At 31.6% G+C, this 25,701-nt stretch overlaps 1 protein-coding gene across 7 annotated transcripts in view; it reads left to right on the top strand.

The window, feature by feature from the left end:
* LOC116771730 (transient receptor potential cation channel trpm) overlaps positions 1-25,701 on the top strand; it is a 133,883-nt gene that overhangs the window by 7,046 nt on the left and 101,136 nt on the right. For 4 of the 7 annotated variants that reach the window (XM_061528215.1, XM_061528220.1, XM_061528216.1 and 1 more), the window contains exon 2: positions 3,849-3,923. The exons of 2 other annotated variants lie outside the window; for them this stretch is intronic. In XM_061528215.1, the coding sequence (XP_061384199.1) occupies positions 3,849-3,923 (75 nt within the window). Of the gene's footprint in view, positions 1-3,848; positions 3,924-13,763; positions 14,120-25,701 lie in introns of those variants that run through there. One more of the 7 variants, XM_061528217.1, reaches the window with a different exon arrangement.

The raw sequence follows: 25,701 nt of genomic DNA, 5'->3' as shown, positions 1-25,701 counted from the left end.
TATATTAGATTGGGGTCACTTATTGGACCTACCATTGAAGTTTGGCTCTAAACAGCTTAATAAAAAAGACGGGCGAATTTTTTTTGTAACTTGCGATTATTATCGAATCAAATTATTAAATTTTCTTAGATGTTCTCATCGATATATAACAACAGTTATCTAATACTGGGAATAGATTGTTTATAAATAGTACGCTTGTATTGTCAAATTGCCATAACCGCTATCGCAGACGGCTATACGTATTAATAGAATGTGAAGTGAAAAAACTGGTCGAAAATATAAGAAAAAATATATATATAATTTGTTGTTATATAGAAAAAATTTATGATTTACATATAGACGAGATTAAATTTATACAACACATATTATTAAACCAACTAATAAATCACAGTTTAAGTTTATTAGATGATACAGTAACTTTTATACGTTCAACTCTTCAAATAACTGTTTGACGTCAGTTAAATGAGCTCTGTATGCTGACGCCGAGTTTGCAACGTCACATTATCTACCACCTGTTTCCCGTTTTTCCATTCATTTATTTATTTTAGACGAAACTTCTCTGCATTCCATGAATTCACCGTGCGGGTGCCGGGTCCATCGCGTAGCAGGGAGAGGAGCTTATAACAGTGACTGGGACTTGCGACCCAGGTGTAGGTTTAAGACCGTACCAAATGCGCCTCGCCTGTGCTCATCTCAACCTAACCAAATATAATACGAACCTACTAGGGCTGTCTTCCTATAATGTGTGTAAAGTTATGAATGAAAAACCATTATGTGGATAGTGTGTGTGTGTGAAAACTCGTGTTAAGCGCACTGATGTTTCTTGTTTTATATAATTTAAAAGTTATTTAAGTCACTATTTCATTATAAGTTTGCGTGGATCGTGTTCCTCGTGCAGCATTCTGTTTATAAGACATGAACTTTTTTACCTTTGTATCGCGTAACTTTAAACTGTATCTAAGCTCTACCTATTTATCTATATATATTATCAGAAACTATTCTCATTTATTACACAAATGATTTTATACATTTTAATGCTTATAATCACCTATCTAATTAAAGCAATATTTTAATTATGTTTTAAATTTAAATTTAAATGAGATGTTTTAACTAAAATTGTGGTACCCTAGTTCTTAATATAAACGAGTCTAGTGTCGCGTGTTACTCAGCTCGCATGCAATGTCTTTGTAAAATATATCATATTAATTGTTGATATTAAATATTCAACGGGTATGAATTAATTATTATAACTTTGGTTCACACGCGATTCAAAAGCTGATTTAAAATAATTTCATAGACTTGTATCGAAACTATATCTGCTTGATGCTAGATAATAAATACATTCTTTGTAACTTGTTCTGAATCCGGGCTTTGCTTCAGCAATATGTGACACGAAATTCTTCTCATATATAACAAAAAAATGTATGAAATAGTTTAGTATATTTTGGGAATTTCAAATAATGTACAGACATCATCATCATCATCTTCAGCCTATCGGCGACCACTGCTGAACAAAGGCCTCTTCTCACATAGTTAAAGTTAGAACGTTAATCATCACGCTTGCTCAAGACGGATTGGCGATTTCAAACTTATAATTTGAAATTATAAGACCAGGTTTCCTCGCGATGTTTTCCTTCACCATCCGTCAGCGGTGTCTAAATACTGTTAGAAAGTATATAATATAACTCGGAAAAGATCACATTGGTACTTGCCAGGTTTCGTACCCGCGCCCTCACGTATGAGAGGCGGGTCTTTAAAGGCGGAGGTCATTATAAGTGTGTTACGTTGAACCAAATCGTGTAGATTATTTTTATAGCTTGATAGCTATACGTGTTTAGCTATTCATGCTGTTTCCTGGTAAACTGATAAAAATTTTAAATCATACATACGAATGATGGTTATACAAACGAAAAATCATTTACATTATTTTTTATTCGATTTATTTGAGCAAAAGTTAAAGTGTTAAGTTAGTTTTACATATTGTATATTAAAATTAAAATTATTACGTACAGTGCAAATAAATTAACTATGATGCTGTTTTATACTAATACTTTCGCGTAATAGCATTTTAAAGTTTTTTTTTTGTACTTTGATTCTTTTAATAAACTTAGGAATAGAATTTTTGTGTAAGGCAAAATATCAATAAGTTTAAATTGTTATTTTTGCGAATTGCATTCAGACGTTTGAGTTTTGTAGTCGAGTTAATTTTGTCTGTAACTAAGGAGATGTTATAGTCTTGTTAAACATGTTTAGATATTAAAGCCATCGATTTATTTTACAAAAATTTCTAACCTTTTAGAACTGTTAAATGAGAAAAATGAAACAGTGAAGGCTTTGCCATTTAGTAGAACGATAAAAAGTCATACTGTACTGAACCAAGAGCTATTACACTGCGGTAGACCTGCCGGGAACGGTTGCAAACACTACTGGATATCGATTATTCTAAAAACAAAATTAATACATTTCTTTCCTATATGTAGTTTATTATAATAAAAACTAATTGTCCGTATAAATAATTTAAACTCTACTTGTACGATATAAAGTTTAATTTAGCACGTAAATTTGATAAATTTGGATAAGTTCACGAACGGCCTTTCAACCTTCAAATACAGCACTAACTATATACACAGTTAAACCGTGGAGCTTCCACTATTTTGTTAAAGCGGTAACATTTAATTGGATGCACACTGTTAGTTATTTAACGCCCGTCTGGCTCCTATAATGAAATGTTTAATATTAAAAGGTTATTAACAGCGCTTATATTTTACGATTATTTCAAAACAACTCTGTACTTTTAAAAACTGAATACAGATCGTCTTAAGTTTTTTTGTTCACGTATGAGATGCGTATGAAAAATACGGAACATGCTTGGTAATTTCAAACTTGTGGTAGGTGCATTGAACATATAACAATTGCCGGAACATGTACGCGATAAGATGAAGCTATTTTCATATTAGCATCTGAAGCGCCTTAATCTCGGAGCTGGCGATCAAAGCGTTCGAGTGGATCACCCTCGTTACTGAACCTCAAACCAGGTCATTGTGGAAACACCACTTAGTTGGTATCGCTGGAAGATATTTACGACCAGCTCTGTAAACCCGTACCTCTGTTTGTACTAAATATTATTATTAACTGAAATAATACGAGTCATTTCGTGAATAAGAAAGATATATTGTACGTCTGCTCCAGGTTGCAATACTTTTAATTTTACATTACAATTAAATTAACATAATTTTTAACATTAAATCATATGTGACAAGAAATGAATGTGGACGTTAAACGAAAGTTGAAAGTAATTTGTTGCAAGAAAACAATTATATTGAGATAAAAATTAAATAAACACCTTTATTCCATTCGACAAACTCCTTCGGGTTTCCTCCACACAGTTGGTACTCAAGATTATAATCCGTCCAACAAATAAATACGTTTCCGTTGGCAAAATATTCCACGATTCCACTGCGAATGAAGACAGCGTTAAAAAAAATTGATGTAGATATTACGAGTTTGATTTAATTAATACGCTTCCTTGAATAATAGTTTCAAATTGTAGTCATCGGTACTAAGAGCGCTTCATATTGCCTATAGCAAACTACAGTCGGCGTGAGTTGGTTGCAGAATGCCGCGTGGTTGCAATTATCTCTGGAACTACTCACACACGTTATTGTAAATGTCTTTAAGACAAAACTTCAATATTAACAACACTTTAAAATATCACACGCAATACGAAGGATGTAATCTCGTTTAAAACCGTCAATTTATTTCTATGTTTGTGAAATCAAGAAATGAGTGTGACTATAATGTTTATTTGATATTGTAATAATTAATATTTTACTTGAATTTCCTAACAGGGGGTGCAAAGCGGCCTCAAAAAAGTCGGTTTGGCGATGCTGTCTCTCTCCATATCCATCGACGATAAGAACAAAGTCAGTAATGGGGCAAGTTGTTACCCTTCATTAATGGGGAATGCGATACCCTTCCACGGAACCCATGGGGCATGTTTTGACCACTCCACATAATACAGCATGATTCAAAATGATTCACTGGAAGGTATGACCTAGATCCAGTGAACATTTTGTTTTGGTTGAGGCCTGCGCGTTGATTTTGTTTTGACAGCCATTTAAATATTTTGTATACATAAGGATTTTATTTCACCTGTGTATATGCCCTGCTCCTTATAACGTGGCTTTATATTCAGACGTGTTTTACGAGCTCTCATTTAACTTTCATCACGTACATGTCACTATTGCATACATATTTTAGATGACAAAGCATGGTTATTTGGGTGCCGCCCATTCCAGAATCCAAATAGGAGACAGCCTGAGACAGCCTCATTTATAATTTCAGTACTCCCACATGTTCTTCGCATCAACATTCAATCATCTCCATGCCATAAAGTCGAATGTCAATTCTGCTTACTAAATACATATATATAAAATAAAGAAAAGTTTGTGCTGATGTATAGACACAGGGATTTGTGTTCCAGTATTACGAAAACAATGCTTAACTGATGTTGATAATATATCACAATAATTTAGCTTAGATATCAGGAAAGACATAGACTATAAATTTTCCTGGACCTATTGGATCAAAGCATAAGAGTTGTACAGTTTATATCAGGTGACACAGAATAGAGTCGTCATATTTGTCGTTTCAACATGCTTTATACATTTCTCTCTATGTCCAGCATCAACTCAACACAGACGAAGACGTCTGTAAAATCTATTGCTTTCGTATATCAACAAGCATACCCACAAGACCGAGCGTCTATACTTAGTGACGACTTTCATGCTTATAATGTAAGTATTACACACGGATTCGATTACAGAATCAATAATCGTCATGACGTGTACATGCTTTTAATAGAAAATTTAAAATAATATGCAAACTATATTATGAAAATGAAATGATAATAATTCACAATGAAACAAGCTGCGCTATTATAATTAAAATTTGTTTCAGTGCGCCAAGTAATAAAACGTGTTGGAAGTAGTGGCATGCATTACATTACGTAAACTGTAGGTAGTATACAATTTTATTAGCATAGTTTCCTTGATGTGGATAAAACATATTTAAAATCCGCATTGAGTTAGTTATGAGTTTCCATTAATTTAATCATACGAGTTTATTATACAAGATTCGTTTAGACGTAAAACGTAACAACACATAATATATGGAAATAAATTTCTAAATTACGTCCGTGTATTTTTTAATCAATTACCATGCAAGCGGTTCGGACGTTTGCTGGGTATTTTTTTTATCGTAATTTGTTAGATGTGAAAGATGAAACGAATTTCAAAAAATCTAAGAACGTTATTTTTTTTTTTTTTATAATACTTAAGATCGGCCTGCGTTTTGTGATGTGACACGTATTTCACACAGAGTTCCTATGAATATAACTGTCTTTTTATATAAAGCAATTAATTAAAGGTCTCGTTTAGATCGTCGGTGTTCGTAGCTGCGATTGAATTTAACATATTTTAATACAGGTATAGAATTATTGTAAAGAATGAAAATGGATATATACTTGGAAGTTTATTTTATTGTACCGTCCTAATAGTTTAGCTTAAACGCATTTCCATATCGTAATACTGTATTCAAATCTGCAGGAAAAGATTTATAGTGCACACAGAGTCTATTGAGTATATTTTACGCTATAATAAGTGAAAGATTTTTCATGTAAGTGAAACGCTATTGTTGACTTTAAATGGCAGTTTAAAAGATTTAGTATCGCATAGCAGTCGTTAGAGTGGACGCGGATATTTTATTAACAAAATAACATTTCTAAGGAAAAAGTTAATTATTGCTATAAAATAAATATTATACATCTTCTAGGTTATTTTATGTTAAGTGAAATTGGCCTTCAGTAATACAGTAACTACGGGTAGTTTGAAATATATAAGAGGAATGCATAATTTTATTAGTTTTTAAATAATATACGCTTATATACACTAGTATGTAAATACCCTTAGTATGGATTATTTAACTGACAGTTTTGACGTTCACATTAATAGAATTATATCGATGCGAATGTTCAACATATGAACGAGAAAACTAGGACCTGGGTGTTTGCTTTGACGATGCAAAGTTACGTTGAGAGTGACGTAATAACATGAATCTGTTCGTAGTGAAACGTTAAGATAAATGATGAGAACTCTCATATATTATTAAGTATATTATTATAGTATTTAGTGTAGTATGCTATAATTATATACTATAGTGTAGTATGCTATAGTTTTGAGTTTGATTAAGATTGATCTATGTCGTAACGCCACTTTCAAGACTGTTGAAGTTCGGCAAGGCTATTCTCATTGATAGATGTGAAGCTGACTATAATGTTTAAGTTTTATAAATGTCGTCTGTAAGGATGTCAGTAAAAATATTACGAGTACGCAAAGTCTATCCAAACACCTAAAATCACAGTTTCATATTAAAAAAATCTATAAATGATATATTATAATAGTTGCAGATTCACTTAAGATTTATTTAATAATATTATTATTCAGTTATATTTGTTGATTAATTAAAGCAAAATTTATGAGCTGTACTTATTTAGTTTCCTAAATTGATGTATCGGACGTCGCTCTACTAAGACTTGTCCTGGGTGAACACGAGATTTATGATACTAATTTAAAGCCATTAATTTCTTCAACTTAATCGTATAGCTTTAATGAAACAACTTATATGTATATAAGTAACTAGTTTTTAATTAAACATAAATAAATATTACTTAAAAGAGATACAGAAATTTTGTTTATAATAATATATTATGTTTTTTTATATGCCTCTGATGACAGACCAATGTCTTATCTTGTCTCGATGTTTGAAGCAGCCATTAAAAGAGCGGGCGATTTAACAATACTTTTCATGACTGAGTAAATCACAATTATATTATAAAAAACTATTCGTGTGAATTTTTAGTAAAAATACATTTTTTTTTAAGAATTTTTTTTAACATAAATGTATAAAGTTATGTTTTTTTCTCGTGGAAACAAAGTTAACTTTCAATATTTTTATTGAAAACATATTTCGTTTTATACTTTCGTTCCTAAAAGCTGTCCTTTGTCGCGTATCGAATATAAACACTGTGGGACAGTTCCGAAACATCTGAAAATTGCTTTGAATGCTCTCTATAAATATAAGTGCTCACACAACATATAGTAATTTTTTTTTATGTATTTTACGAGCCTCGTTTAATTAAACCTATAAACCAGATTTTTTTTTAATTTAGCACTCAACCGAAATGCACAAGTTTAAATTCCGATGTATGAAAGAGGATGCGCTGGATTACTTATTAGTGATATATATAAAGCATCTCATTGAAAAATATTGCTGTATTTGTGCAGTATTTATTACCTTTGCACATATGCAAATGTTGCTTAAAAACTAGCTAATGCTTACATAACCTGATGTATGTACAAGAAAACAGGTATGCTGAAGAAATATTTATGTACAAAAATATGCTTGATTATGTCAATGAAAATTACATTAATTAAAATAAAATGTCTTATTTTTATAATTTTTTTAAATGGAAAGACAAATAAAAAAAATATACGTTTGTAATTTAATAATATTTTCTTTCGTATTCACGAAGTTGTTTTCTGATGTAAATAAAAAAAATATAAATACTTAAATTAAAATATACTCGTTGTTCTAAGTACCACATATATTAAGATGGCAACAGGGTTACATTACGTTTTGTAACATGACGTGTGCCGACCGCGTTGTCACACGACTCCTGCGATCACTGATAGCTTTACCCACGGTAAATACTTTCGCACGTACGTTTATATTTATAATTAGATCGGGTTTTACGTTAAAATTATAATTTTAGTACCTACAACGGAACTTTCCTTACATAAATTAACAAAATGATTGATAGCCGGCTGTGTAAACCTAAAATGACATGGATGTAGGTATGTCATCAGTCACGGCTGTTATCAAATGACTACCGGCAGTTATCAATTGCTAACTTACTCGTTACCGTTCTTAATGTTATTTTAAAACAACGTTTATATTCTTAAACAAATTTAATTAAGTTATTCATGTTATTTTTCTGAACAAAATATGATTCTTTATATATATACAATGTATATATATATGTATTCACAAACATACATACATCGTATCGTACTACAGTAAACATTTTCCACACAGGCCTCTTGTTTAAACAAATTGTCTGATTGTGGAGTTCTTATTTGTTCTTGTATCAACTTATCATGGCCTCGAGAGACGATGTGACTTTGTCAGGACGTAAAAATTTAAACTTAAACGTCTATTTTTTTTAGCATATAAAAAGTTAATATAATTTTTTTTGCAAAGCCTCATAACTGGTGGAGAAAGCACGTTGAAATTATGCTTATCTTTTGTGGAACATTTGTATTTATGCAAACGAAATACATTTGTAGTCTGTATTTATGGTTTTTGGTGGAATATTTTATAAACGGTAAAACAAGACTTCCATCACGAAGGTAATGGCTCTGTTGTGCTGTGACTATGTAGGGATGCTATGATAGTTGAATCACTTTACTAATGTACCAAGCAACACAGGATTTCTCTTGGAAAACTCAGTGGAGATTTCACGCATAAAGGATGAGTGGAAAAACGTCATTACATTCAGGAGTATCCCTTAACATTAGCTATCCTATTTTACTAATAAAGTGTAAAAAAGATAATAATTTACGATTTTATACGGGACTACTAGAAAATTTTACGTAACTCAAATTTTTTATGGTCTGATCCTCCACAAAAAGATCTGTTTTAGGAATAGGGAAATTATTACTATATTGAGTGCTCGAGTGGGTTATCATTATAATTTATTATACAAGTAATAGTTTGCTTCCTAAATCGTAGACCTGATAGTCGACTCCTAGAGTATTGTCCCAGCCCAAGCCCGAGAGGAACTGTGAGGTTTCTGAAATTGGATTTCTAATTAATTAAATTAACGGTTCGATGATCTTCTCAGAAAGGTGAGTTTAAACTATCTGCTAGTAATTTATCAGCTATAGGCAACGATTTTATTAGCTTCTTGCGATCGCTTTGTATATGACCATTAACAGAGTTAGTAGTAGGAAGCTTGTCGATTGTCTGTGTCCAACTGTACATGTACGATTGTACTTAGACTTGCTAAATTTTGCGCTCTATTATATTATCGGCTGATATTGGTATCTTCGAAACAGATGACAGAAATTCCAATTGACATTGTTGTAAAAAATACTGATATTAAACTACCATATTTGAATTTAAAATCATCGTATAATAAGTTTTAGAACGCACCGCTTAAGCCAATAGCTTTACCTTACTACCAAAGTGGAGGATGAGATTCGACAACAGAAAGTACTCTAAACTTGACGAGGTGCTTGATTTCTTAGCCTTGCGTCATTAAAATACAAAGAACAAATTTCACAAGCTAACTGTAACAGCAAAAGTTATTTTTATATCTGCTGTTGTTTGCAAAAATATAATATAAAACGAAATCGTTATCATTCGAAGTGATTTTAAAACGAATGGCATGGACCAAAAATATATTACCCTTTGTTCATAGTAGCCTCATCTTTAATAACTAGACGTGTCATTAATCTTCGTACAGCCGGCTTTTGTATTTTGTTTCGCAAATATCGAAAAAGGCTAAGGGAGATAAGTGCTTCATTGTTTATATGACGGCTTGTTTTTACTTACTGACTTACACTTGAGTGAATAAGGTTATACTTTGTTGCGGTTCCTCTTGAATGTTCCTGATCCTACCCTCTTCATACTTAAATTCTATTGAACTCTTGGCCCTAACTGGTTGGTCTGTTCACACTGAACTGTCAGTGTATTTTTTTGTAATGAGTAATGAATTGTCGCTGGTTGCTGCAGGTTTTAGGCGGGTGGAAAGACCTAAACTGTCTTTTTTTATACCTATCTGTATTGTATTTTTGTTAATTTTTCACTTATTATGTTTTTCACCGACAAATAATGATGGCATAATCTCTACAACCGCCAAATAATTTTAAATATATTAAAGCAAATAAATTACATTTCAATGCAATTTAGCTTGTTACTTATAAAAAACATCTATATTTTATAAAAAAAAAAATTCCCACCCTATTAAATTTTAGCATAACATATAAGTTTTAAAATTTATGTTGATATGATTACATTAGAGACAAAAACTCTCAGCATACCATGGATTCTCCGTGCGGGTGCCGGGTCCATCGTTGCAGGGAGACGAGCTTCAACAGTGCCCGGGACTTGCGAGCCAGGTGTAGGTTTAAGGGCAAATAAAAAAATTACGTAAAAGTATTTATGGATGCATGTACCTATGTTTGTTCATATTTGAGATAATGCAAGACAGATTTTCTTTAACGAAGTTAGTTAAAATTAACCGGCTTGTTGTTTATAGTTATAAGCGAAGCTGCAGACTCAAGATAGCACGTATAAAATATTAAATAGCTACCTTCTACCAAGGTTGTGTGTTCGCTTCGTGTTTATTTAACAGACTGACAACGCGTGTTGCGCAGTGCTCCTCGACATTACTGTGACATTCCTGATAGTGTTTTGATATGGTGACACATGTCGTCCTGTGTTTTTCTTGTTGTTGCAATTGTTATTTCCTTGGTATCATTTCAAAGGAACGTCTCATCTGGTTATTAGTATTAGATGAAACGATATCAAAACTATATAATAATTTTCAATAATCTCATTATTACTTAATGAAATAAAACAACGTAATATAGATAGTTAGCAAATGTTAGTTCAGTGTTTTTAATGGAAATAATTGATGTGACAATTGTTTTATGATATCTGGTAATACACTAACTCACTGACTGTTTGGAGATGACTTCCCTGGGTATACCCACGGAGGCGCCGATACATACAATCCTATTTACATCGGCGTACACACAGAAACCATGTAAAACTATAGCCAAGGTGAGTGAAATGTTATGTAAATTATTTAAAAAAAACTCGCAACGAATTGATTGAGTCCGTTTAATGAGGAATTATATTTGCTTTATTGAGTTTCTGTAACATATTATTGCTCGAAGCATTCAGAGACATTTTAAATACCAAAATATATGAAAGTGTATGTAGCGATTACTAAGTACGTGATTTAAATCAAAACCCTCGTTAGACAGGCAAGTAAATAAATATTTTTTTTTAATTTCATAATAAATTCTTGCTGTACAAGTCCTTAGATGTCAATTCAATAAGTTCTTCAATAAAATGTTTTATATTTATTTCATATAAAACTGTCCTATCAAATTTTCGGATATATGTAAAACTAATTTGATATTCATTAAGGATCAGGCGAACGCGTCATTAATAAATGTTGCATACATAGAATTAATATCAAAGCGATATAATGGTTTGCATTACTTAATGAGAATCGAGAAGCAAATGTGATGTTGCGCTTACAAACGCTTACGACTTTCGTTTATATTGAAAATACGGTACACGGACAATTTGCTAAATGAAAACAGTGCGGTGCAGGGAGTTAAATGATTAGGTCCTATAAGGGAACCCGAATAAACCAAGACGTAGACTTGCTTCATAATATTGTTTTATGTAATTTATAAGAAATAAAAAGATAATATTTGGGAGCTGACCATATTAAAGTTTTAACTCTTTGTTAATATAAAACTTAGGTGTTTGCAAATATGTCAATAGTATCAGGACGGCTTTTTAAATCGTTCGTATTTTTAACCTCCGAGTCACAAAGAGGGGTGTAAGTTTGACGTCAATGTCTGTGTATATCATGCGGCTCAACCGATTTTGATGCGGTTCTTCTCATTTGAAAGCCTGTTGTCTTGCGAGCGTTTTTGGCTATGTAAGATAATATTGGTCCAGAGGTGTAAGAATATAATGATTTTTTGGTATATGATTACTCGAATAAGTGCTTCACGAATAATTGCTATGTGAAAATCACTGGCGGTTTTTATTATATGAAGATATTTTGTAATTATAATAATTACCACTTGAAATGAAACATGGCCAAAATCGGAATTTGATAAAAGGGGGAAGTAGATTTTGTAAAAATGGAGACTTATCTAGTAAAAGATGCTTTCTACGTATTTGTTTTTCGCCTACAATATGTATTATTCAATGACGGATACGTTATGGGGCGACTTATCCTTAATACGCACTACTTTTCATTTAATTACTAAGTTGTTTTACTATATGCTTAATTCAGTACACGAAATGCACTTGCCTAATCCAACATACATACATCCACACACTATTTCATGCGATCGAGCCAGATACACACATATATATTTTAAGTCAGATTTTAAAATTATTTAGGTGACCTATAAAATACGTGACTTGGTACAAATACGTGGAGCTGATGCGGTTAGGAACGCGTTTGCAACGTACAGTGCGGTCGATTACCAATAAATCATGTGTACAATTGCGGGTAACGTTCATTATATCGTCCACATCTATAAAACTATCAATTTTATGCTGAAAATAGGAAAAGAATATTCGAACAGCCAGTTTTAATTGGAAAAATTAATTTAAGCTCTTATCGACGTATTTTTTTGGTGTATTATGTTTGCTTATTTATTTAAAAAGATACATACATCAATGTAAGTGTGTCTGTTTATTGTTTAGCTGTAATAAAACTCCTGAAAGGGAGCACGGAATTTGTGACATTGTGTAGGAACTGCGTGTTGTTAATTTTTAAAGCTTTTTGTTTTGTCTACGCAGAAGCAATATGAAACTTATTCGAACACCGGTTCCTAATTTAAATTTTTCTGCAAACTGCGTTGTTCTGTTTAGGCGCGTCTATATAAAGCATTACCCTCTTTTCTGGCTTTGAAGTAGGATAAAATTAACACGTATTGCTATTACAGACGTTGACTTTGTTATAATTCATGTTTATCGACTCACCTTCCAAGTTGAATTTCAATGAGTGTTCGTTACTGAAAGCTATTTATAGCTTTAGAGTCTATCACAGTATCATATTTATGTCAACACTGGTTCTTCTTAAGACACTATTCGGATCTTTTTATTAACCTAGAACTACGTTTTTTTACGGTATATATTTCCTAAGTGAGATTTTACATCGTCTTTTCATAAAAATGTATATAAATTCAAGTATATGGAAAATACAAAGGTCTTAAGAAACTGCTTTATTAAAGAAATATTATAATAAGAGTATTGAAAACGATTCTATATTTTACGTTTCTCTGCCCAAAAAGTATAGCACTTTTTTTTTTAATAATTATGTACTAAATTTGAGTTTTTTCTTATATATTTATTTCAAATTATTTATTTTTATAACCGAGAAATGAGTAAGTCACACTGTTTATTAATCATAAATTCATGGAATAATTTGACGTATCATAGGATGTATATATTATGCAGTCGACGGATACTAGCGTCGATAAAAAAAAAAGAAACTAAACGTCAAACGGCTGCCATTGTTATCGTCTGCAAACTAATGACTAGGCTGTATGGATTGATGTTGTTTATCGTCGCGTTTAAGGGCAAATAAAAAAATTACGTAAAAGTATTTATGGATGCATGTACCTATGTTTGTTCATATTTGAGATAATGCAAGACAGATTTTCTTTAACGAAGTTAGTTAAAATTAACCGGCTTGTTGTTAATAGTTATAAGCGAAGCTGCAGACTCAAGATAGCACGTATAAAATATTAAATAGCTACCTTCTACCAAGGTTGTGTGTTCGCTTCGTGTTTATTTAACAGACTGACAACGCGTGTTGCGCAGTGCTCCTCGACATTACTGTGACATTCCTGATAGTGTTTTGATATGGTGACACATGTCGTCCTGTGTTTTTCTTGTTGTTGCAATTGTTATTTCCTTGGTATCATTTCAAAGGAACGTCTCATCTGGTTATTAGTATTAGATGAAACGATATCAAAACTATATAATAATTTTCAATAATCTCATTATTATTTAATGAAATAAAACAACGTAATACAGATAGTTAGCAAATGTTAGTTCAGTGTTTTTAATGGAAATAATTGATGTGACAATTGTTTTATGATATCTGGTAATACACTAACTCACTGACTGTTTGGAGATGACTTCCCTGGGTATACCCACGGAGGCGCCGATACATACAATCCTATTTACATCGGCGTACACACAGAAACCATGTAAAACTATAGCCAAGGTGAGTGAAATGTTATGTAAATTATTAAAAAAAACTCGCAACGAATTGATTGAGTCCGTTTAATGAGGAATTATATTTGCTTTATTGAGTTTCTGTAACATATTATTGCTCGAAGTATTCAGAGACATTTTAAATACCAAAATATATGAAAGTGTATGTAGCGATTACTAAGTACATACTTAAATCATAACCCTTCATACACAGGCAAGTAAATAAATAATTTTTTAAATTCAATAATAAGTTCTTGCTGTACAAGTCCTTAGATGTCAATTCAATAAGTTCTTCAATATTACGTTTATATTTATTTCATATAAAATTGTCCTATCAAATTTTCGGATATATGTAAAACTAATTTGATATTCATTAAGGATCAGGCGAACGCGTCATTAATAAATGTTGCATACATAGAATTAATATCAAAGCGATATAATGGTTTGCATTACTTAATGAGAATCGAGAAGCAAATGTGATGTTGCGCTTACAAACGCTTACGACTTTCGTTTATATTGAAAATACGGTACACGGACAATTTGCTAAATGAAAACAGTGCGGTGCAGGGAGTTAAATGATTAGGTCCTATAAGGGAACCCGAATAAACCAAGACGTAGACTTGCTTCATAATATTGTTTTATGTAATTTATAAGAAATAAAAAGATAATATTTGGGAGCTGACCATATTAAAGTTTTAACTCTTTGTTAATATAAAACTTAGGTGTTTGCAAATATGTCAATAGTATCAGGACGGCTTTTTAAATCGTTCGTATTTTTAACCTCCGAGTCACAAAGAGGGGTGTAAGTTTGACGTCAATGTCTGTGTATATCATGCGGCTCAACCGATTTTGATGCGGTTCTTCTCATTTGAAAGCCTGTTGTCTTGCGAGCGTTTTTGGCTATGTAAGATAATATTGGTCCAGAGGTGTAAGAATATAATGATTTTTTGGTATATGATTACTCGAATAAGTGCTTCACGAATAATTGCTATGTGAAAATCACTGGCGGTTTTTATTATATGAAGATATTTTGTAATTATAATAATTACCACTTGAAATGAAACATGGCCAAAATCGGAATTTGATAAAAGGGGGAAGTAGATTTTGTAAAAATGGAGACTTATCTAGTAAAAGATGCTTTCTACGTATTTGTTTTTCGCCTACAATATGTATTATTCAATGACGGATACGTTATGGGGCGACTTATCCTTAATACGCACTACTTTTCATTTAATTACTAAGTTGTTTTACTATATGCTTAATTCAGTACACGAAATGCACTTGCCTAATCCAACATACATACATCCACACACTATTTCATGCGATCGAGCCAGATACACACATATATATTTTAAGTCAGATTTTAAAATTATTTAGGTGACCTATAAAATACGTGACTTGGTACAAATACGTGGAGCTGATGCGGTTAGGAACGCGTTTGCAACGTACAGTGCGGTCGATTACCAATAAATCATGTGTACAATTGCGGGTAACGTTCATTATATCGTCCACATCTATAAAACTATCAATTTTATGCTGAAAATAGGAAAAGAATATTCGAACAGCCAGTTTTAATTGGAAAAATTAATTTAAGCTCTTATCGACGTATTTTTTTGGTGTATTATGTTTGCTTATTTATTTAAAAAGATACATACATCAATGTAAGTGTGTCTGTTTATTGTTTAGCTGTAATAAAACTCCTGAAAGGGAGCACGGAATTTGTGACATTGTGTAGGAACTGCGTGTTGTTAATTTTTAAAGCTTTTTGTTTTGTCTACGCAGAAGCAATATGAAACTTATTCGAACACCGGTTCCTAATTTAAATTTTTCTGCAAACTGCGTTGTTCTGTTTAGGCGCGTCTATATAAAGCATTACCCTCTTTTCTGGCTTTGAAGTAGGATAAAATTAACACGTATTGCTATTACAGACGTTGACTTTGTTATAATTCATGTTTATCGACTCACCTTCCAAGTTGAATTTCAATGAGTGTTCGTTACTGAAAGCTATTTATAGCTTTAGAGTCTATCACAGTATCATATTTATGTCAACACTGGTTCTTCTTAAGACACTATTCGGATCTTTTTATTAACCTAGAACTACGTTTTTTTACGGTATATATTTCCTAAGTGAGATTTTACATCGTCTTTTCATAAAAATGTATATAAATTCAAGTATATGGAAAATACAAAGGTCTTAAGAAACTGCTTTATTAAAGAAATATTATAATAAGAGTATTGAAAACGATTCTATATTTTACGTTTCTCTGCCCAAAAAGTATAGCACTTTTTTTTTTAATAATTATGTACTAAATTTGAGTTTTTTCTTATATATTTATTTCAAATTATTTATTTTTATAACCGAGAAATGAGTAAGTCACACTGTTTATTAATCATAAATTCATGGAATAATTTGACGTATCATAGGATGTATATATTATGCAGTCGACGGATACTAGCGTCGATAAAAAAAAAAGAAACTAAACGTCAAACGGCTGCCATTGTTATCGTCTGCAAACTAATGACTAGGCTGTATGGATTGATGTTGTTTATCGTCGCTTTTCGGACTAAAAATTGAAAAGATATAAGAAAAATGACATTTTTTATTAGGAACTGTCATAGGAGCGAATAACGAGTAAGTTTTAAATTAATTATGTTTATTTATACTTAATGACATTCTAATATTATAGTTGCGAAAGTTTGTGAGGATGCATCGATGTATGTTGCTCTGCCGCGGAAAAACTACTGGACAGATTTTGATGATGTTTGCGAGTGACAGCTTAAGCAATGAAGTCACGTGACATAGAATACTGAATGTCCTGCCAGTTGGTTATCGTGGCTATTTTCTTTAAGGACACATTATTTTTATATAATCGAAGTCCGGACGGGTGACGTCACCAACGTAAACTAGTATTTCAAATATTTTTTTAGTTCGATGATACGAGTTGGGAACCTTGATGTAAATTTATCACTGTTTGGTAACATTTTTATGTAAACTTTGATTTATGGATCAATTGACGTCAGCAGTGCCAAAGTACGCTTAATACCCTGTAATACCCAGCTCTGCTTACGATTTCAATATTTTTTTCGTCATATATGATCATACGAATTAATATGGTACGTTGTTTTAACACAGAAATAATATTTACACAGATAAAACGTAATCATACCACTCTGAATTCACGGAGGTTAATAATTATAAATAAAGCCACAACAACGTTATTTAAACATTAATATAAGTAACTTCATTAGAATTATTTATTCATATACCACCTATGTGGTACGACCTCCTTATGTAATACAATAAACAAAGCTGGCATTATCTGTGGCATTAGAATACAGTCCTTAACATAGTCTTTCGAATAGCGTCATGTTTAACAACCGTGGACGAAATGCAAAACATTTTATAACTATAGAATTAAATGTTGGATAGTATTGGACACTATGATATGAATTTAATGTTAAATATTGAAATGAAAACTACATTTATAGGAAATGACGTGTTTGCCTATATTTTTTTAAATTTTGCATCAGGTTTCGATTACTTTGCAACGATCACGTTGATTCGTGTGCTCTCCGAAAAATATCGAGAGCTTTTTCGGTTGGGCGTCCGGAATCGAGAACAGCGTTTATGTGTTTTTCATATCGGTATAGTTTTTAAATTTATAGACTAGACTATGTTTTTCCCGCGGCTCCGTCTGATAACTTCATGCATTATTTCGGTAAATTTACACAATATATACAGAGTTATACTAGTTATTCTAATCTATATTTTACAGTTAAAATTTAGTAATTTTGCTACAGAGTATGAGTAAATGTATTATAATAAATGTCATTAACCCAGTTATGATTGTTAATTTTTGTTTCAGTATATAACAATACTCGTATTTCAAATGTAAATAGTGCTGTGACATGAGCAACGCATGTTAACTGATGTACTTATTCATTTCTTTTGATATGAATTTATATAAAATCTAAGTCAATTTTCTTAAAAAAAAAACGTGATTTATGCAGTTTTTTTTTTAATTCGCCATGAAGGGTAGATATTTTTTATAATGAAGCCGTATTCAGATGTCAAAATGTTAGATACTCTTAATACAAAAATAGATACACGTAGTGTCTCTCAAATGGAAATATAAAACGACCTGAAAAGGGAAATTCCATCTGAAAATGTTCTCGTTTAAATAAATTCACATTTTGTAAATATCTCTCCGACCGTTATTTTTTTCAATACATTTTTACAGCCATATTGTTGTTTGATCTTGAAAAAGTATTCTCAATATAAAATTTGTACAATAATAGATTTTGTTTCAGTATGAAAAAGGTTTAAATTTCATTACAGTTGTAATCTCGTTTAGTGTCGGTTACAATTCTCCGCCATTTTGTTTCTATCAATGATATTATTGTGATTTGCAAATTGTTTGTACAGACAGGAGACAAACTTGTATTGATTATTGATATATATATATATCAATAATCAATATAATATCAGTATTAGTTGCTTTATAAAATGTTCTTCATAAACCTTTATTTTATCTCTCTATCATGTTTGGAGATCAGAAAAATGCAACAACTTTTGTGTTTCCCAGGACCACTTTATTACAGTTCTATTTGACGTTTGATAGCTTTTTTGTACCAGAAAAGCAATATCACACGTCACAAGCGTAAAGAATCGTAAGACGATTTATGTAGGAAAGAAAACTGAATAGAAAAATAGTTATATATAAGTATATAACTTCACATGTATAATGAACATAATGAACAAAGAAATATATAATAATGTTAGTATGTAAATAACTTACAATTTTAATTTGACTTTATCACGCAATATTTTAGTACTTGAAAGTAATCGAAGGAGAAAATGTATTGGGGAATGGAAAATGCTGTTGTACAGTTGTTTTTTACCATTTTCACGTAGCTCCCTTCCGAGGAACATTTCTTTTTTAACTCTATATCTGCTCTGTGCTTAGCAAAAAATAAAACTACCGTATTCCCTCTTGGTTTTTCTTTCACAACTCTCTTAGACTAATCACTACAACTACAACTCTGGAAATGTTAGCGTACAAATCCGTTAATCCAATTAATGTTATTTGATCAAGTTTATTAATGTAATGTAGTCAATCGTCCAATTAGTTTAGTTATCTTGATTATAATAAATTTATATTAGAATTTGTGATTAACATTTGTCGAAGTTACAGTATACTGAGCCGATAAAAAAACGAAAATATAGACAAGATAATTTCTTTTTCTTATAGTGATATCGATTTAAACTTAATGTACTCAAAGAGATTGACTGAATGACAGAAAATATGGTTTCCGGATAATTTTTCACATGTATTAACATGTGAAAAATGCAGTTGTATTGGAAATTTCTATGATTCTAGGATGACGATAAATAAGATATTTTGATTGTACACATCTGTACACATTCAAACAACGCGTTTTTTAATATTTTATATTGAAAATTTTCAACCGTGACCTCGGGCAGTGCGATGAAATTGGTCACTGGTGCTGAAAAGTTATAGAAACTTCTGGAAAATTTAGAAATCAAATAATAAAAATAGTATCGCATAGTATCCGAAAAACTTAGTTTCATTTCTAGGATTACTTCATAACATTGTTAAATATGGTTGCTCTACGCTCTGTAGTGTAAATTTATGCGAAGTTAATATACAAAATTTTTTTAATTTAAAACTATTCGGTACACGTGTTCATTGAGCTGAAGTGCTGTAAGCTAACCTCAAGTTTTACATGGGACTACATACGGAGTGTGGGCCGTTTTTCATTGATGAATCCTCGCACATGTAGTATTGATGTGGGTTACGGAATGAGAGACGGGGAACGCTTCGCACGTTGTGCGATTACGAGAACTTGTGTTACGCATACCGTACTTCTGTTTATTATAAACCTACAGCCTTTAACGGCTTCGCTTGCGAATCTTATGTAACAATCATTAACTGGTTTTCCAGTTGGAAATTTTTTATATATGATTAATGGTATCCATAGATTTTGTTATTGCAAACAAAAATATTATAACATTGTCTTCGATACAAATATAGGCACTTATTTTATCAACATTCAACTGATAATATTCAAGAGCTCGGACGAAAATAATACGAAGTGGAAGTAAGTGTCGAATATGGAAAAGACGGAAGAGATTGGTGGAATCATTAGGGGATTGAAATCGGCTTTAGTAAGTAATATTGTAATGGGCAGGAATAGTTACGGATTCATTAGTATTACTTTTCGATAGTACAAACGATTTTGATATATATAATATCATTTTTAAGATTAAAACAATTTGTGTACATATTTATTCTTGCAGACTTATAAAGTCTTCTCGTAGGTCGTAACAATATTTAGCTGTTATACCTCCCGCTACCACTTCTACCACATACAAATTACAAATCTACGACGAACTTATTCTTAGTGAGTTCGTTAGTCTGCGACGGTGGTTGGAAGTGTGGAGATGTCATACTATTTATATGATACACTATATGTTACTTTCATTGAAACAGCGCATACATTGGAAGAGAGTTATTTATAATTACAACAACTTATATACGAACACAATACATATTTTACTCTTAGCACCAGCTTAAATCGTCCCCCTGAACACCGTTGGTATCAATGTTTTTCAGACATAAATCATCCAAAACGTTCCTATAGCTGACCATTTATGGATGAAAAAACTTCAAACGCTTGTGATTAAATTGACTATACAATACTAAGAATTACAGTGCTCGATTCGACTTAGATTTAATTTAGATCCAATATTGCCTATAAATTTGAAAGTTATCGAGACTTTTATATTGTATTTCATTAAGTATATGAGATATAATACGTGAATTTATATGTACTATGTGCAGATGTTTAAAATACATATAACATTATCCAGCAAAGAAATGTATTTACGCATCTGTCCTAAGCAAATATTTTATTGATCAATATAAATTTATTCGTTAAATTTAACATCTCCGGTATGATTGGACAGGCGCCGGTGTAGCGTTAAATTTATGAAAGGGAATAGTTCTTAAATATTCACGCGTTACACGATGAGCGGCAGCGGTGACGTCTCTAGTCTCCTTGACCATATCTTTTTTGACTAAAATTCTTAATGACACTAGCATTAACGTAGTTTAGAAGAAAATTATCTATGTTTCAAACACATCAAATTATAAAAGGTTTTACATTTATATTTCTTCTTCATTATAATATTTGTTTTGTTATTATGATATTAAATGAAATGTAGGCGTTTTTGGGAATACCTTGAATAGTAACGAAAAGCTTGTCGATCGGAGCAAAGTCCGTCGGACCAACGAAATAAAGTAAGCAAGGTCGTGTTATTATTAGTTGCATTTGAAATGTAAATATTTATTTCTTTCGTGCTTTAAAAAAGCTCTCTTGTATATTTAGATGACGGTCGTGTGGCACGCATCTTATCGTAAAAATTGTGAGATTAAAAATACACAAAACACATACGTGCCTACCGAGTAACACACCTTTGTTTTTGTCTATCATTTTGTACGATGTAAAAATAACTTAAATTACACCAAAAACGGAATTTAGTGAATACATGAAATACTTACGTTTCGTATTAACAAAGTACTTTTGGCTTAACTATTTTCTTCGTAGTCAAATAGTTGATATCCCGCATTATTCATAGCCGATAGCCTAACCAATACGTCGTACTTGTTAGTATAAATCTCTCGGAGGCTGGAAATAAGCGATTAAACCAAGATTGGCTGGCTCCAACAGCCCCCGGCTAGTTGGTAACGTCAGACGGATCTTTAATATTGCGCAAACAGTAATTGCTTTTTATGAAACATATTTTTCATTAACTTTCAAGTATATGAATACGAATGTAAGATTAACTTATTTTATTTATCGTTTGATCTACATAAATCTTTATAAAAAACAATGAGGGTGACCAGATTTACAGTTCGTAAATTAATCGATTAATGTATTAAATTATATATGTTAGGGCAACTGTCTCGATTAACGAAATACTATTCTGCTGTCACTACCGAATGCCGTTAGACGATGCGAGATAGTTGCAGTGATAAATCGTTGAAATAAGATAGAAGACTAAAAATGCTAAACAACGTCACGTGACCGCCGTGTGATGATTAAAACTACAATGTAATTTTATATTCTGAGATATTTACACGAATATCGAAGCCTTTTAATATTATACACATTATAATATACACTAAATTCTATAAACCTAACCGCGTTTTTCAACTTTCATGGTCCAAATTAACTGAAATTTTGTGTAAAGTCAGTATTAACAGGTCGATAAACAGAAAATGGTTATTAATTTAAAAACAGATTAACACGAACGTGGACGCAGACGAAAGTGAGTAGTTTTAACAAACTATAGTTTCAGAACACCACAGTCATCCTAAATTGCCTGCAGAGCGGTTCAATCGAATGACGTATCTCGAGATTTGGTTCCGTCACCTAATCGTGAAGCAAATGTATACCGTATATGAAAAACAGATAGAAAATATAAGCATATCCTGGTCAACGCTTAAACGTAATTAATATTATATATGATTGGAAAAAATCACCCAATAAAGGCATGTAATGTAAATAGCTTTTTGGTTGTATATTGCTACGAAATACAACTTTGTGTGATGTGATCTTTATACAGTTTCACTAGAAGTTTAATTAAAATGTCTATCGTGATTATTTAACAAATACTCATACTAAACATATACATATTTATATTAAGAAATCAATTTCTTAATTTTCGTTAGCCTGTTGTTACATCACTAATTGGTAGTGTCAGTTTTATGAGAGTACTATAAATATCAAACAAATCAAAGATACATCATATACCTAAAATTTATTTTAGTAGATTACGGGAACTTCACCATTACTGATGATAAATGTCTGATAATAGCCGCCCAGCCTCAATATCATCCCACGCAGTTCCACGTTCAACTCAAACACAGAATTACCTCTTGATTCTGCACCACGTAGGCGTACAGCAAATATAAACATACAGTAATCAGAACCTCCACATTATTTTAAGAAGTTATACCTTTAACTTCTTACTTTTTTCTTTCTTTTAATATTTTCTATGACAAAGGTTACTCGGAATAATAAAAGGTAGCTAAAATCTTTACTTTTCTTTTATTATTCCCAGTGTTTAAGCTTCTGTCTATCAAGTATTTTGAGACGCATATTAATACTAAGTACTTAACTTATATTCAATTCCTACTTACATGTGAATTGTTTGGACTTTTATAAATGTTCTTATTTTGTTAATTTTAATAATATCATCGCACTTATTGTGTCACATCTAAGCCGTGGTGGCCTGGAGATTGAAGGCCGGCCTATCATACGTGAGGGTGCGGGTTCGAAACCTGGCAAGTACCAATGTGATCTTTTACGAATCATATGTACTTTCTAAGAGTATTTAGACACCACTGACGGACGGTGAAGGAAAACATCGTGAGGAAACCTGGTCTTATAATTTCAAATTATAAGATTGAAATCGCCAACCCGTCTTGAGCAAGCTTGGTGATTAATGCTCTAACCTTCTCCATGTGAGAAGAGGCCATTGCTAATTAGTGGGCTCCGATAGGCTGATGATGATTTAAGCAGCTAAAAATTAGACAAAATTGTTTGTATAGATTTTATTTCGTTACAAAACAGATATGCATAAATGAGATCGATGGCCGTTTTGGATTCGGTTCGCGTGAGTCAAATACAAAAACAGATTTGATGGGATTTGGACCGCCGTTATCATAATTTGCTAAAATATATATTTGCGCACTGTTCCTTTGGCATATGCATTGTGTTTTGTTATCTTATTAAACCTCTGTTATGATATTCAGCACATAAACTGTGGCCCGCGGCATCAAAACGTTCCTATATAAACACCCTATTTTCCAATACGTTACAACAAATAAAATCTATATCATATTAAGATTCCGTACATGTTATTGTGAAGTTTACCATGAGATACTTACGTAAAGTATTCATGCTATATAAGATCGTTTAATATAAAATGAAAAGCAAAACTCCATGAATCGATTAGTTTAACATGTTTTTTTATACTCTTACAAAAAAACCTCTCACTTTTTAAACTCCCACAGTAATCTCATCCTAAATTGTAATAACAGTTTTTAATTTAGAAATGCTCATCAAATTCTCTTTTCCCAAAACAACACGTTAAGCTCGGGAGTGTTTGAGCTCCAAGATTGCAACGAACAGACAAATCTCTGAGGGCTGGCACACAAATAACATTAATGGTATAAGTTTTTTCATTTCCACCAGCGAAGGCATTAGTTTGAACGGCAAATACGTTTTTAGTTTGGGATATGTTGGCGTATTGGAAATACGGTGAGATTGTTACAACATATAATCTTTTATTAGTTGCTACATACTGTGATACTGTGTACTGTGATTCTGTAATAATGATATTGTCACGGTACACAAAGCCTCTTAACTATCGGTCCCAAATTGATTTGGACTTGTGAATGACCAACCACAACTTTTGTGGTGACACGAAAAACCTGAGCTGCTATTACAATAAACAGCGTCGACGAAATTTACAATTATGTTAATTTTAATTTGCATACATTTTGATAGTTCTATATTATTTTTTTTAAAGTTAATATATTTAATATTTGAATCTATTATTTAAAAGACAACATACATACAATTTCCGTTATGGCAAAAGTTAAGTAATATATTTAACCTTCAAATAAACTAGGATTAAGAAATCCTGTGAAACAACTTCATTAATATTTCCTCAGAAATGCAACCTTTCTGGATATTTTTTCGCACAGCCGTACAGCCTTATTTATCTGAGAAATGCTTTTTTAAGATACCACCCAGCGTCCTTTCGGGCGATCCGGCGTGTCGGACTGAAATAAACCTTAACACAAGGGAACTAGTTATCAAATGTATTAATCTGCTCCCGGCCGTTAAAGGTATTGGCAGGGTAAAGAAAAACTATTTACTTTCACAACGCGGCGCTCTTTCTTTAAGATACCTGTTGAAGCTTTCCCTGTAGACTGAAATATTTTTATGTATTGTGTTTATTATGAAGAAAAATCAACATCTGTTTTGTACATACCCTTATATATTCTCTGTTATCGTTATTTGATACAAACAAGGTAATGTAACTGTGCATTTTTTATGCTTTTTTCTGAATACGTAAGTTTTCTCTGGAGGGAATTTAGGTTTTCGGTTCAAAAGTAATGTCCTTACACAGAAAGTACATAGACTCTCTTCAGTCTTGTATATTTGTAACTATTATTTATAAATATATTTTTCTTACAGGTAAGTTATTTTACGGACGCTCTGTGAGTATATCATCGTGTTTATAGATTTAATTGAAATGATAAAAAAGTAATTATATATTTTATAGATTAAGATAAAAAAAATTATCTTTCTTTTATAATTTCATGGTTTGACTGGAAAAGATAATTTTGTACCTTTAATAAATAAATATTGGTATAGAAGTTTTTACGTAAAATTGACGTATTAATTATGCATTTAACATATTTTATATGAGTTGTATTTATGTGAAGTTAAATAACCCGTGTACATATGTATATATCAAACCACAATACA

Source organism: Danaus plexippus (genome assembly GCF_018135715.1).
Source record: "Danaus plexippus chromosome 16 unlocalized genomic scaffold, MEX_DaPlex mxdp_23, whole genome shotgun sequence".
Classification (NCBI taxonomy): domain Eukaryota; kingdom Metazoa; phylum Arthropoda; class Insecta; order Lepidoptera; family Nymphalidae; genus Danaus; species Danaus plexippus.
The sequence above is the reverse complement of the archived record's forward strand: the minus strand, read 5'-3'. Positions and strand labels throughout refer to the sequence as shown.